The following is a 15,544-nucleotide window of genomic DNA, read 5'->3' on the forward strand; positions in this document are numbered from 1 at the left end:
GTAAATATGAAATAGCATGTGAAACATTTTATTCTTTACTTTAAGTTTTATTGTGGAAAATTAAATTGTTTCGAATAATAAATGGAACCCTGATGACTTTTTACGGACTCCAGTTTAGGAATCGTTGACCCTATACCGTCGTGCGCCATCATGCTGGAATGCGATATTTTCATTCTACTGTTTTTTGGTCGATGTTATTGTATCAGCTGGTCATCCACAACTAAAACCCCCTCACCTGTTGATTGTGTTCGGCTGGGGACAGTCGAGGTCGTATACGAGCGCGTTCGCGGCGTGTACTGCGGCCGTGAGCGCCGGCATCCACAGCGGCACCGTAGCGGCCGCCAACAGCGACACCACGCTACACACCTACACATGTAACATAGCTGTCATACAAATACAAATATTTATTGGTAACGTAAGCTACATGTCATTGGTACGTACAAGTGTATACATTATTATAGGAAAGAAATTTATTAAAATTTATAAAATATGTTCTTAAATAACCACCCTTTTATGAGCTTTTTAAAAGATTGGGTGGACGCTGCATCCAGTATTTCCGGTGGTAAGCGATTATATACAGATGGGCCTATTATATAAACAGATTGCTCATTCTTTTTTAATTTGTGTTGGGGTGTTACCAATTGGTTCTTCTTGGAATTTCGACGGAGGCTATGTAGTAGATCGGCACCTCGACGATCAAACACGTCCGAATTCGCAACCGTGAATAATGCTACCTGGCGTATGTATTCGCAGGGGAGTGGTAGGATCCTGAATTCTGGAAACAGTGGTCTACAGGACTCGTCAGTCGGTACCCCTGCCATAGCGCGCAAAGCACGTTTGTGCATCACAAATACTCGCTGTGAGTCGGATGCACGTCCCCACAACTCCACTCCATAGGTTAAACTGGAATGAACCGTTGCGAAGTAACAGGATCTAACTACCTCTCTTGTTGCGGTTTTGGTTAGGCGTTTCAGTGCGAAGCATGCTCGGCCGAGTTTGGCGCAGAGTTCTTCGATGTGGGTTTAAACCTTTTTTTAGAGTTAAGCTTTTTTTATAGAACTAAGTCTGTCTCTATTCCTGCGTCCGTCTTGAAGTCCATTTATAAGTAGCGCGATGTTGCCTCTCCAGGCAAAGTAATTTACTTATGTTATTAGTGTTATAGCACAGATAATAAAAGACTTCAATTTTAATATTTAAAATCCATTTAAGTTTGTTTTTAAGTACTACGTAATAATGTAGCCCACTGACGAGGTTTCGGTTCAAACATGTTTAAAATGGGTTTAAGTTGAAAAGTGATAATTAGTTTATAACGGTTCATTTCTGTATACGAGTACATACCACTGCTACGATCGGAAACAGTAGCAGGAGTGCTACGGACCCCAGACCACCGACTACGCCGTAGTTCCACATGCGGTTCGCTTGCCGACTCAAACCTTTGCCGAGGAGACCTGAAAGAAAAACATATCGTTATGTGGAATTGCATTCCTTCTAATCCGAATAGCCTTTTTTATTTCAGATAGCAATGCTTAGTATCGTTTAAAATGAATAACAGCGCAGGACCGATCGTCGTGGAGATCCTTGGGGGAGGCCTATGCCCAGCAGTGGGCGTCGTACGGCTGACGATGATGATATATAATATTCAATTGGGTAGTTTCCTAGGTGGAATATTATGAAATTCTGATTTACTACATAAAGACAGTTAGATCTGTCAAAAAAGTTTTCTTTTTTCTATTTAACTTATTTATGAATTTTGATAAAGATAAATGTAATAATATGTGCGATATTTTGTCACATTTTCCTATGACGTCACAGGTTGCGTTTTCATACAAATTCTATAGTAATTTCGTGTTTTGACGTTTGGTAAACTGATTTGACTAGTTGGAAACTATCCTATTGACATTATAGACTAACAACGTAGCTAACAACTTACTTCTATTGAGTGTAGTGAACATCGTAACTACTACTCACGGAAAAACCTATATAAGTACCTAGTTCTTCTATCGTGTGGGTTGTGAGGTGAATTACCAACCTCATCAACCCGTATTTCCGTACATGACGTACCTGTGTCGGGCTCGGTCTCAAACCTGGTCCGCTCCTTGGAAACGTGTCGCCACAGCGTCAGCAGGCGAGACCACATCGTCTGCGTCTCGCTACTGCGCTTCGGGAACAGCGTGCCGTTCACCTGTACAATACATTTGTTTGCCTCTTTGACACTTGTACAGGACAGTACATAAATACAAAAATACAGGGTGTTAGTGACATCGTAACGGATACTGAGGGGGATGATTCAGACCATAATTCTGAGTTGATATCAATAATCATATCTGTCAAAAATCTTCAATACTCGCCTGGGAGTGAATAAAACACAGAACACGTTCCGCTATCGTAAAATCCGACAGAGGGTTTGTGTCCTTTTCAACAAGATGGAAAACTGGTATTAGTGATAGGATGATCCCTTCTCACCATCTATCTTAGGATTTTGTATCAACGGTGGCTGCAAATTGTCTTTGATTACTTGTGGCTTGTCCACGTCCACATGAACGTATGTGTATAATACTTAAAGAATTATAAGTTACAGAGGTAGACGTCCAAAAACGGTTTACAGACTGACCTGCGAGAGTTCGTAGTCGGGAACAAATGGTTTGACAGATAGCAAGGTGCGCAGGGAGAACGGAGAACACCAAGGTATTAGGACTCCCAGCAGGAACATCATGTTCCAACTCCAACACCACGTTCTGAAAGCAAGTGTTAAATAAAGTTATATTTGTGAGAGACCCGCGGGTCTCAAAAGGCGTCATCATCATCTCCCTAGCATTACCCCGTTTTTTCAGTGTCATCTTACCTTTCTTGACGATTTGACAGGTCCGGTTTTTTACAGAAGCGACTGCCTGTCTGTCCTTCCAACCCGCGAAGGGAAAACCAGCCCAATACAGGTTAGATCACATAACTCCGAAAAAGCATTTCTCGGGTATGTGAGTTTCCTCACGATGTTTTCCTTCACCGCTGAGCATGTGATAATCATTTACGATACAAGAAGGAATTTGAAAACAAATTCGACAATCGTTGGTTTAGGCCTGTGCTGGATTCGAACCTGCGACCTCAATGTAAGAGGCAAGCGTTCTTCCAACTGGGCTACCACGGCCCGAATCAATAGGAGTAATGTAGTGTATTTCTTTCTTTCCCAGTGCGAATAACACGAAGAAGGAAATTATTTTACTTAATTATACTCGCTTACTTGTTCGAGACAGTTAACAGTGTAGTCTACGTCTTATGCTCCGTCTCGAACAAGGAGCTTCGTATAATTGAGAACTTCACTTACAGGTAAGTTCGTTTAATTTCTTAATAATATTTGCAACAATATTAGATGGGTGTCGGTTGAGTGCGGTGAGTTGAATGTGTGGAAAGTATCGTGTGTGAATGTGATTGGTTCGCGAGTGTGACACCGTATGATGCAAGTGTATGACTCGATACATAGCAAGTAGGTATCTATTGCCTATTGCAGAAACCATGCATGGAATTCAGTCAACACATTAAATTACTTTCTTTCTTTTTTTTAGATATCTGACGACATTTTATCAGAGAACATGGGCAGCGAGGGAAGAAAATGTCACTGTGGTGTTATTGTGGAGATGTATTTGTGGAGGTACATGTAGCCAACAGTACCTGTGCGCCGTGTTGAGCAGTCTCCAGCCCGGCCAGCGGGTGCTGGAGGTGCGTATACGCTCCTTGTCTACCAGGAACACAGGTTGCGAAGGGTCGGAGCGCGGGGTGACTATTGAAGTGGCACGGGAGGAGAGCACGGTGGGGATGCGTTCGCTGCGGCCACGGAAGTGACGCACCACAGTCCACTGTTGAGGAAGCCAGATGCGTGTCGCCCACGTGAACTCGCGTGTCGGCGTCTTGGCCGCTCTCAGCTCCTAAGTAACAAGGACATTGGTGTTGATTCCAGTATGCACATCTAAGTTGAAGTTATACCTGTCATTTTCTTATCTGCCGAAAAGGACAAGGACGGGTAATCGACAGGCATAAAATTTAGGACAAACACGTCAATTTTAGACACAAATTTAAAAAACCCTACCAAAATTTTATATTGGCCAATAATTTGACAGAACGTTAAACGTTAAACCGTTGGTCCCGGTTACTACGTATTGATATAAGTAAGTAGTCGTTACATGAGCCATGGTAGGGGCTTTGGCGGTTCAATAATAACCCTGACACCAGGGTTGATGAGGTTGGTAATCCACTTCACAACCCACACGATAGAAGAAGAAGTCATAAATAAGTAAAGTATAAACCGGTAATGCATGATGATTTTGATGGGAGTGTAAGAAGTGAAAGCGGTGTGTCAGGATCATAGAAACTATACACTACTACTACACACTACTACTGCTACTTGACAGTTTTCGGGTAAGTATTTTAAAAATTACAGACGCTTATTTTATACCTCTTAAAATAATTTTATATTCTCGAAAAAGCTCTATATAATAGAAAAAAAAAAACATATTTTTCGTCAATTATTTTAAATTTCGCGCGAAAACGGTTGGTCACGTAGCATTTCGCCCAGAAACCTGAGTTTTTATTTATTTTGTAAAATGTGACGTCACACGAAGCTCAATCCGCTCCGTGTTTCGGATCTTGTAATACACAGATAAAAAAAAACGCATTCTCGCTAATTATTGTTAAATGATATTCGACATATTTTATATTTTGTTCAGCCCTAATACAAACCCCAACTGGAAATAGATGGTTCATATATATTACGGAAAATTCCACTTGATGTCAGAACCATGGCCTGAATCATCCGTCAAAGTTTTCGTTACGACGTGACTGACACCCTGTATGTGTGTGTAAATAAATAAAAATCTAACCTTCATGAGTAAAGGTTCTCGGTCCCTCAAGAAGGTGAGGTCCCGCAGCAGGAAGTATCTGTGCTGGTGCAACTTGTGAGCTTGCATCGCCGACGCCGCATCCTCCATCGGCGCCCAGCGGAGTTCGTTCTTTAACCTTGCACGAAAAAAAAAATTGCTATAGACAGACATACCTCTCAAATGTGGCAGTTTTGGCACAAGTGTATAGAAGCCCATATAGACTAAAACGAATATTATGCAATTCCAATAATATTACATATATACGGGTCAAATTGATGACCTCCTTGTTTTTGAAGTCGGTTAATAAGTACATGTTAGTCGGTCAGAAAACCGAATTCGGGACATCTCTAAGGCTTGAGGTATTGAGGCATAGAATAAAGGATAATACTACGTATAGAACGGCAACACTCAGTTCCCCACCAACAGTTGAGCTAGGTTTACCTCACCTCCCGTCGGTCTTACTTTAGTCTTCAATCGTATGGCCGTTAGACGTCATACACAGATGTCCGTGTACAATAACGTCAATATGTAGTGTCTGTGTAAAACGACGTGTTTTGTACGAAGTGTCTAGGGTATTCATAAAAGGTTATAGCAGCCGATATTTTTTATCTGTGTCAAACTGCTTACTAGTGAAGTGCTGAATTGATTTTAGCTTAAGCTACTTCATCAAAATGAACTGACTCTCTTGGGTTGTTCGAATCTTTTTTATGACAATATTAAAAGATTTATATTTATGTTTGTTTGTAGTTACACTAACTCTTCATCTTATAATATAGTGAAGTAAGTATGTTTTAATAATGAAATATAGGTATAGATCTAGTATTGGAAAAAAAAGAGTATTTGAGCATAAAAATAAAACGAGTGATTATTTCAAACATGTACTTTATTCAGATATACTTAATATTAGAGCTTGCGTCCTCCGATGTCACATTAATTATGAAAGGTTCTATCGGTGCGTAAGTAAGATTGTCGATGATTCCATCGAGCCTTAACATTTCTCTTCTTCGACGACGTGCTCGATGGCTCTCTGCCAAGCTTGTTGACCCTCTCTCAGTAATGATTCAACATGTGCCAACTTAAAAGTTTTATGTTTTTTACCTATAAATGATTTAAATTGAGCCCATATTAATTCTATGGGATTCAATTCACAATGGTACGGAGATAGGCGCAATACAGTAACATTTGTAGAAGCCGATTCATCTAAGTATTTTTGATTAAAATTATTTTTGTCAAATTTCATTAATAATTGTGCTTTTAGTCCATTGTCGTCAAAACAAATATTTTTCTCACTCAACCATTTCTGAATGCCAGCCTTCCTCTAACTCATGTTTGGCACACGTTCTAACTTTCTGGAGTGGTATGTTGCGTTATCCATGACAATGACGGAACCCGCACTTTTTCAAGAATTTTTTTAAACCTGTAAATATATGAATCATTAAAAAAATACCTTTTATGAAAGCAAGTAAAAATTCTACAAAAATAAATCGCCCGTTAAAAGCCTATTTGGCATAAGCGACACAAACAACACGACTAAATTTGAAATTGAAATGAAATTGAGAATTAAATGTCAACCTAGGTGTCGCTTAAGACAAATAGGCTTTCAACGGACTCTATCTTCTATATAAATATATAAAAGAAGAAATTGATTGACTGATATATCAACGCACAGCCAATACCGCTAGGCCTAGAGACTCCGAATTTGGAACATAGGTTAAATAATGTGTACGGGAGCACTAAGAAAGGATTTTGCGATATTCCCACGGGAACGGGAACCACACGGGTAAAACCGCGGGAGACAGCTAGTACTTAATATTTTAGTGCTTGCAATAATTAGATGTTATTAAATTGGACGTAGTTAAGTATATAGGACTCATCCCACACTCACTTTGTGTGTGAATTGAGACCTTACGTGCTTAGATTATTATTTAAATAACTTGTAATAGCCAATATACATATTTTACTACAGTTTAATGGCATATGCTCTGTACAAACAAACGGCACACAATGTAAATAATATTATGACTCACCATTTTTCAAAATTATGGGCATCCATTTCGCCGTGGTAGTTATTCTCCGCATCGGTTTTTTTCGCTTGGAAAATTAATTCTCCGTCTTCGAGGAAGCCTTCATTGCTTCCGATGTGGGTAACTATTAACCTTCTTCCTTCGTTGGGGTTTTTGAGACCCCTGCTCAACCCATTTAAAAATGCTTGCCTGCTGCTCTCTATGTCATTGTCCATCCAGACGTAACTAGAAGTGTGCCCTGAAATAATATATAACTGTATACAACATTTTTTTGTTTGGTCAATTATTTTTGAAGATGCATATTATTATGCAATAAGAGTATTAAAACATTAATATCTAACCTTCATTCGACCGAGTCTCGTAAGTGTAATATATTTGCTTATTCAGTTTTCTGTAAGCTTTTATTCTAAGAAGATAATTCCTCCTCCACACAATAAGATCTAACCTGTCTAAAAGAATAATTTTACGCGATCTTTTCATATAAACAAAATTCATTTTTTTCATTAATGTGTGCAATGTAGTTCGCTTGAAATTTGGCAAATTCTCGTCTTCATTAACAGTCGAGAGCACTTTATCCAAAGTTGGTGGATCATTATCGAAAAAGCGTGCACTTGTCTTCTTATTGCCTAAATTATGAATTCAGCTAAGTCCTTGATGAGCGAAGGTGGAAGGTGTTGATAGTTGCCTTTAGTAAAGACGATTTGCCCTAAAAAATAAACGTTTATTTATTGGTAAAATATGAATATAATTTATGTACAAGGTGCAATAAGAAGTCATTGTAATAACTAACCTCAGTTTTATATTGTTGAATCTCACTTTGAATAGTCCTAAGTGAAACACCCATTATTTCTGCAACTTTTCCTGCAATGTCACTTTTGTAATGATATGCAGAAGAACTGGCATATAAATGTTTATAAAGATTCAGACCCACTGTCTTCTCGTTTAAGGTCAATTTTGTTGCCTTCGGTCTCTTTTTAAGTGGAGAACGGAGAAAAGGTGGTGGATCCGATATTCTCCTTCTCCGAGACGGCCCAGGACTTGGGCTGGGATCAGAAGAAGTTCCGGGTTGAGGGTTACTCATCTTCAAGTTCTAAAATAAAAGCTCATAATGAAGTAATAATTTTATTATCACAACCAGAATTATATAAACTCCGAGACGCTGCCATTCAAAATAATAAGTCTGTAATCTAACGAAAACCGCGTTAGCAAAGTCGTTTACTGCTTAACCCTAATTAGGTGAAAAGTACACCGAAGCACTTGGAAGAAGCAATGAAAGAATTTATAAAATCGGACCATTATTTCCTAGAGCTACTCTCTTACAGATATATGCACCTGTTTTGATACACCTAGGATAAGTCGTTAGAACCTATTAAATATTATAATAGACATCCTACGTAAATAAAACTTGAAGACTTTTTTCTGCGCAAGTCGGCTTATAAAGTACAGTACACTCACTTATGTCATTCACGACTCGTTTTCCTGACCTGAATGAAATGTCCCGTCACTAATACGTCAATTTCGACAGGAAGCCACAGATTAACAAGAAAGAATTTATATCAACTTTTTTGTGAGGTTATGTTTGATTTTTGTTTTTAGGTGAAGTAATGTGTTTTTAATAATTATTATACTTTAATTTCGCATTAAACTAAGAAATCATACATCTTTTGAGTGCTACGGATGAAATTCGAACATTCTTTGCAGTAACAGGTTTGTTTACATTTTATGAAGATCATTCTCGGACGGACTTTAGGTATGATGGACCGTATGGACCCAGTTTGCCGGTCGATAGACCGTATTGCGTCTATACTACACAGTAATGTTGCAAAATCAAGACTTAAAATAAATGAACGTTTCTTGCTATTATTTCGGCAGTCGCAAAAACCGACTAAGGGTTCTTAGTTCAGATTCTGATACATCTGTAATGATTGATGAACATTGATGAGAATTCGTTTGAATTGATGATTGCTGAGGGACATTAAGAACATAGAAGCACCATACCTTTGTGCAGCGATCCCTAGTTTCTCTTTACGCCACGTGTCGGCTCTAGACAGTATGGGGTGCGTCGCACATATCCTCGCTTCTGCCGTCGCCAGCCCGGCTTCCAGCTTCCGACGGACCCCTTCTTCTGCTCTGAAATCCAAATTATGCATTAATTTCTTAAACTACACCACAACATGCATCAACTTAGTAGTTAGTACATCAACTTTACAGGTTTGGGACTTCCTAGTAAGCCTCATGAAGAAGCAATTTCAAATTCAGAAATATCTTTATTCAGTAGGTAACATAATGTAAGTCAAGTCGACGGCCTTCGGGAGGGTAGAAAACTCTGGTGAATAAGTTACCAACTAGCTTAAAAAGAAGCGGTATAGTGCAGCATGCTCTATAACCCTTTTAGGAGGATGGGGAGACCTGTGCCCAGCAGCGGAACATAGGTTGTTTACGTTTTATGTTATACCTGTTGACGATGGAAGCTGCCTTCAGCTGCGCGGCGAGTAAGGCGGGGATGTCGGGGCCCAGGGCGTGCAGCTGCTCACATGACATAACCGCGTTACATACCCGGGTCACGTACTCCCGCATCGCCGCCGTCTTTACCTCCTACAACACATTTATTTATTATTTATTTATGAAGGTTCCGCAGCCAAATGGCATAAACGGAACCCTTATTGATTCGTCATGTCTGTCCGTCCGTCCGTCATAACAATCACTTATGTTTATTTACCTTTTATTTGTCAGCATAAGGGTGGGGTATGGGGTAAGTGTGGTGGGGGAGCCACATCCATTTAAGATGAACGAGCTTTCTGTTAGACCAACGTGAAACAAATGTTTTTTTTATTTGCCGCAAATGGCATTAACGACAAAAGGAGAATGCGTGACTTACATAGCGTGGTCACAATCCCTCTTGGCTCTAAAACCACTAAATTCCACTTTATGAGTTTGAATTTGTTTCGACCATAGATAATTTATATCACGTGGTTTCTAGGATTTCTCGTCCCCTATTACATAGGACTTAAACATAGATAGCGAAGAGTGATACACCCACTCTTATAAATACTATACACCTCTATACACCTTCGGGAAAACATACGTGAGTATGTTTTCCGTTTGTAGGTTACATTTAGGACATAACATAGCATCACTGCTATGTTATGTCCTAAATGTAACTTCTAACGTAAAAACGGGTAGGTTTTAAAGGCTGTACGTTTTAATATAGTTTTTAAAATTTGGTACGCCGGGTCTTACGAGGTTGCATAGATCAGACTTTATAACATAACATAAAATGAAGGTAGACCTCTTCAATATCCTTCATGGGCATCTTCTGGCTGGCTAGTAGCGCGGCGCGGCGCTCGCGGAAGTGCAGGAACCAGCCGCGGGACTCGCGATCCAAGATCGCTTGCAAGGATGGAGCCGCTCGACGGAGGATGTCGCGACGGTATAGACGCAAGTCCACCTGGGGACATAGAATATGGAATAATACTATGTATAGAACGGCAACTCTCCGCTCCCCTCCAGCGTCTGAGCTAGGTTTACCTCCCCCCCCCCCCCCTCGAACATAGTTCATAATTGAATCGTACGGCGTCAGACCTCACACACACATGCGCGTGTATGATAATGTCAATGTGTAGTGCTCTATCCACTGCTCTATTTTATCCTAAAAAAGTAGCATGAAGAATGCTACACCGACAAGTGCTTGGCTCTTAAATTAGTGGCGTGAAGTTTTGGATGTTAGTGTGTTGATATTTGAAATAGTTGTTTCTAATCAATATTAGTAGGGTACAGTTTGTAGGGAGCGCTGGTAATTTCAAAAAATCCCCACACAAACAATTGAATGAACTGTATTACTTAGGATATTAATTAAATTACAAGATCCAAACATTGAGACGCGTTGGCTTGCTCGCGCTAGAGATGTGACTGACCATAAATGGTAGACTATTAGGTATGTCCCATACACAGTTAATATTCAATATTCTTTATTTGCATGCTATGTACATGTTGGTCAGTTACATTTGAGTCTCACATCACAGACCGTTTCGGGCACAACAAAATAAAAAACAAGAGAGAATCATTAAAATATTAATTAATACTATAGTAGCATTTATTTATCAGGATTTCTTTTTAATAAATATTGTATCGGCAGTTTTTTCCTTTAATTTATTATAAATTTTGATGGCCATAACGTATGGGCTAGAAGAGTGTAGAACCAGTTACCGTAGTTCGTTGTGGTGTGGTGTATATGCACGGCACTCGGGGCGCGTTGCGCGGCGTCTCTCTAGCGTCGGTTTTCTCTGAGGCGGCGCGCCGCATCGCGCGCGTCACCCACGCGGCAAGCGCTGCTATGTCTTCTTGGTGTTCGGGCTGTGAAAACACAACAATACAACATATTTAATATGTTTTATAAAGTGGACAGTCCTGACTCATTTACTATTATTATACCGTTTCGGTCTTTTTTTTTTTAATAATATTTTTTTCTATTTATTTTTATATGTTATTGCACAAAGTAATTGTAAGAGGATTATAGCGCCGAGACAAACCGGTGAGGGGTTTAGCGGTGTTAATTTAATTGTTTTGTTATTTTTTCGTTGTATTCAATAAAAAAGAAGAAAAAGACAATTTAAGAACCACAAAGAGAGACGGTTGATAAAAATACGACTTTGACGTTATTTAAATCCGATGCCGGGAAGACCAAGTTGAACATATTATTTTTTTTTAAATTATAATTAACACCACTGGGTCCTCACCCCGTCAACGCGAATTTTTCGCTTTTTTACGTTCATCTGCGAGTATTTAGTTCCCTAAGCTAGTAAGTGCTATTAAAAAAGAACCTTTAGACCTAGAAATGTAAAGTTTTGCATAGAGGTTCCCTTTATGATATAGACAAGGAACAAGGGATTTTGAACTGATCACGATAGTAAAATATTAGGATTTTAAAGCGTAAACTATTTATATTAAAATTCCCCGTAATTTTAGAAAAATCTACAATGTTATTGACAATTTTTAAACGTACCTTACAAATAAGTTCGGCAACTAAATATCTAGATCTTTCTTCGCGTATCTTCTTTTCAAGATCTCTGGCTTCTAGTGAGGGCATACCAACGGCAAGGTCTAAAAGTCTGCAAATAAAAAATGTATTAATAATTTGTTCTATTCCTTAAAGGGTGAACTGAGATATAGGTCACCAGAAGACCAGTGACAGCAACGTGGTACCGTGTTGAGGTCCTGAGATGGATTATGATGTACCACAGGTTACAAGCCCATTTCTTAATAGTGTTATGTCGGAGTAAAATCGCCAATAATTTACAGCTAAGAAAAATATATGAGATATTTGGAGGTTTATCTATGTGTTCTTCGCCTACCTATGCAATCCAGCGAGTAGCGCCTTTGCGCCGGCGATGGCAGACAGCGGCTGGTCGCGAACCAGGCGGTCCCTCGCTACCACCACAACCAGCGCAGTGGCCCGCGCCACGTGGCAGTACAGGTCCTCCCTGGCGCGCTCCCTCCCGCGCTGCAGCCACGGCGCCACGCGCCACACGTGCGTCTGTCCTGGGAAGTGGCGCGACGGCACTTCGAACTCGCTGAAGCCCGGGAAATTTATGTTAGTCAATTCCAAATTTAAGTCGGAAATGGGTCCCGATACGGGCAACCATCAACTCCATTTTAACAGGAGTTAAACAAGCTCTATCTCTTTCTTGTACCTATTGTAAGTGAAAGACGGCACTAGTTTAAGGGCTGTCAAATTAAAATTAGGCACCATTGTTTATATAAATTCTGCCAAGTTATTATTTTCACGCGGTTGCAGCATTCTATTTCCTGTTAATGCATGTACGCCAGATTTGTAATGACTCATCATTCCCAAGTTATAAAGATTTATTATACAAAACTATACTTTCAAAATTTATGAATTAGGGCTAGCGAGCACAGGTGATTTTTGTCATCATGACCGATTGATCTCTCTTTGCAGCTACATGGATGCAAGCAGAGCTCCACACCTTATGACGTGATAACTGTACGGGTGCGTTCCCATTGAACCGGAGCGGAGCGGAGCAATAGAGGCCGAGAGAGAAGAAGCAACACCTCGTTCGCCATGATTGATCGATTCTTGCTCATGTCCATTCATCTTCGTTTTAGTGGGAATGAATTTTAACTAACCATAAACCTTGACGATAAAGTATAGGGTCTACGATCGCGATAGGAAACAAGGTACACATATTCGGATAACGGAAAAAATATTTTGTTACTATTAGAAGTGCAAGTTTTGTCAGAACATTGAAAGGGAAGAAATACATTCATGCTTAAGAAGTTGCAGATCTCACAGTAAATACAATATAGGTAGTTAGGACCCATCAGGTTATTTTATAACTAAATTAATACTTGATTGAAGTTGCTTAATTTGCAAGGATTTATAAAATTATGTGTCAACACAGGGGTCAAATTGTTTTAATAGTCATGCAATGAATATGCCTGATGTTACAGATAGTGAAAAGAAAGATATTCAGGTATAAAATAAACTCCTTGATGTTACTACAACGAAGGAACGGACTGTAACAGATATGAAGCGGTTCTAATGTACGATTACATGCTATGGGGGTTATAACAATTGCGCTAATATTCGGTTTTGCTGAGACAACTAATTCCAATCGGCACTTGACATAATTCAACAAGTCAGAGATTTCGTTTCATTCCCAATTCGTCAATTTTTAAAACAAATGGTTCTGCTTTCTGGGTTTGACTCGGCCTAAGTATTTCGTCTCAAACGCGTAGTGATGCAGCTTATAGGAGTATTCTCTTAACCCATTCCCAGGCTATTATTTAGGAGAGTTTGTTTTATTTATTTATTTTATTTTGTTTGGGGAGCTTACAGCTTAATTCACACAATGTTACATTTAGTAATACTACCTACTTACTGAGTATTCTGAAGATTTGACATGTCCGGTTTTTCATAGAAACGATTGCCTGTCTGACCTTCCAACCGGCGAAGGGAAAACCAAACCAATATAGATTTGGTCACATACCTACGAAACGCATTCCTCGGGAATGTGGGTTTTCTCGTAATGTTTTCCTTCGCCGCTGAGTTTATGATTTAATCATTTATGATCCAAACGTGATATTTAGACCCGCGCTGGATTTTAAACTGCGACCCCGCAGTGAGGGTCAAGCGTTGTTTCAAATGGGCTACCATGGGACCTGTATGATGAAACTGACTTAAAATTAATTATCATTTAAACAATTTTATTTTTAGCCATACCTACACATATATTTCTTTGAAATCGGATCTTTGTACTTAATCGTAGAGCCGATTCTATCTCATGCCCATAATATTATTACGAACATACAATTTTAAATCTTGTAGCGTTGATTGTCATATGTTGTCTAGGAATTTATATTCAAAATATTAGCGCAAATGTAACAATAATGATTCGAAATACACATAAATACGACATACATAGATACACGAGAGACATACCCCCAATCGCGAATCGAATCCAACTGTTTAGCACTTAGCTTCTTCGGCTTAAATATTCTCTCCTTGTGCAAGCTTTCGGAAAACAAACCTCTATAAATGATATATAAATATATGACGAAGCTACTTGTTACATGTTTCTGAGAAAATGTAGGTAACTGTATTTCACTATAAAAAAAATAATTTGTAAATAAAGTACTTTAAATAAATATAAAACAATGGAAATATAAGCTGTATTTATGAGTTTCATTGTAAGTTCATATGATGTTAGTATATTTTATATGATTGAACAGGTGAAAGTTAAATAGAAAACAAGAAAATTTCGGACAAATTTAATCTTAACCTGTACTTCTTTTCTAAAGTATTTTTGGACACTATCCAATCAAAACAAGGACATGATGCATAATGCTAGCCGCAACATTCTACCGAATGCAGCTGTTATACCTAAATCATAGAATAACGAATAATACAATGCATAGAACGGCAACTCTCCGCTCCCCACCAGCGGCTGAGCAAAGTTTACCTCACCCCTCCTCGGTCTTAGTTTAGTCTTCAATCGCATGGGCGTCAGATGCCACTCACACAGAAGTGCATGTTCGATAACGTAAATGTGAAAACGAGGTTTTCTGTATGAAATGTCCGGGTATGCCTAAATATAAAACGTACTGTGATACTGATAAAGAACTGTAATTACAATAATCAAGTAAGTAGGATCATAAGCTCACGACTATATCCCAATCGGGGTAATAAGAGGTACATCCATCAAAAGATGACCTATGTACCCACACCTAACAAGAGTTCGCTAATAGACTGAAACGATTACCATATGGTAAGTAGGGTTAAATATATATAAAAAAGCTTTATTCGATGTAGATAGTACCTATTCTGATTCTCATAAGACCAAACAAAAATCCAATGATACTAACAAAACCACTGAATTCATATATTATTTCCAACTAAACATTTAATCGTCTAAATGAACAATATAAAACTGCATGACAACACATAATAGTCATGGAACTGGTCTGAATGGGCCCCATGTGTCGTCGCAGTGAAAACATTAATTGAACTTAACAAGTTGACAGAATGCGAGGGGATCGCTTCCTGTCGTTGCGTGCAACTTTATTGTTACTGTATATACGGACCCGCATTTGCATCTACATACATAAAATCACGCCTATTTCCCGTTGGGGTAG

General features: G+C 39.1%; 2 protein-coding genes across 4 annotated transcripts in view; both read right to left on the reverse strand.

The window, feature by feature from the left end:
• The window catches only part of LOC126368693 (uncharacterized), a 35,574-nt gene that overhangs the window by 16,550 nt on the left and 3,480 nt on the right, over nt 1-15,544 (reverse strand). For all 3 annotated transcript variants that reach the window (XM_050012804.1, XM_050012803.1, XM_050012805.1), the window contains exons 3-14: nt 12,244-12,462; nt 11,895-12,000; nt 11,099-11,245; nt 10,182-10,340; nt 9,348-9,487; nt 8,891-9,022; nt 4,869-5,004; nt 3,664-3,917; nt 2,612-2,735; nt 2,062-2,182; nt 1,339-1,448; nt 236-366 (exon numbers count right to left, since the gene is read on the reverse strand). In XM_050012804.1, the coding sequence (XP_049868761.1) occupies nt 236-366; nt 1,339-1,448; nt 2,062-2,182; nt 2,612-2,735; nt 3,664-3,917; nt 4,869-5,004; nt 8,891-9,022; nt 9,348-9,487; nt 10,182-10,340; nt 11,099-11,245; nt 11,895-12,000; nt 12,244-12,462 (1,779 nt within the window). The remainder of the gene's footprint in view (nt 1-235; nt 367-1,338; nt 1,449-2,061; nt 2,183-2,611; nt 2,736-3,663; nt 3,918-4,868; nt 5,005-8,890; nt 9,023-9,347; nt 9,488-10,181; nt 10,341-11,098; nt 11,246-11,894; nt 12,001-12,243; nt 12,463-15,544) is intronic.
• LOC126368757 (uncharacterized) lies at nt 5,734-7,978 on the reverse strand. Its single transcript, XM_050012906.1, has 4 exons — nt 7,683-7,978; nt 7,234-7,598; nt 6,896-7,130; nt 5,734-6,285 (listed from the first exon to the last, which is right to left on the reverse strand). Exons 2-4 carry the CDS (start codon nt 7,394-7,396, stop codon nt 6,210-6,212), a joined length of 474 nt encoding a protein of 157 aa, XP_049868863.1. The 5' UTR covers nt 7,397-7,598; nt 7,683-7,978; the 3' UTR covers nt 5,734-6,209.

Source organism: Pectinophora gossypiella, chromosome 8, assembly GCF_024362695.1.
Source record: "Pectinophora gossypiella chromosome 8, ilPecGoss1.1, whole genome shotgun sequence".
NCBI classification, from domain to species: Eukaryota; Metazoa; Arthropoda; class Insecta; order Lepidoptera; family Gelechiidae; genus Pectinophora; species Pectinophora gossypiella.

Excerpts from the sequence above, each read along its gene's own strand:
- LOC126368757 (XM_050012906.1), bottom strand. The coding sequence starts at position 7,396 with ATGAAAAAAATGAATTTTGTTTATATGAAAAGATCGCGTAAAATTATT. Across the intron at positions 7,131-7,233 it reads CGAGACTCGGTCGAATGAAG|GGCACACTTCTAGTTACGTC; the intron begins GTTAGATATTAA and ends ATATTATTTCAG. Across the intron at positions 6,286-6,895 it reads GCCCATAATTTTGAAAAATG|GTTTAAAAAAATTCTTGAAA; the intron begins GTGAGTCATAAT and ends ATATATTTACAG.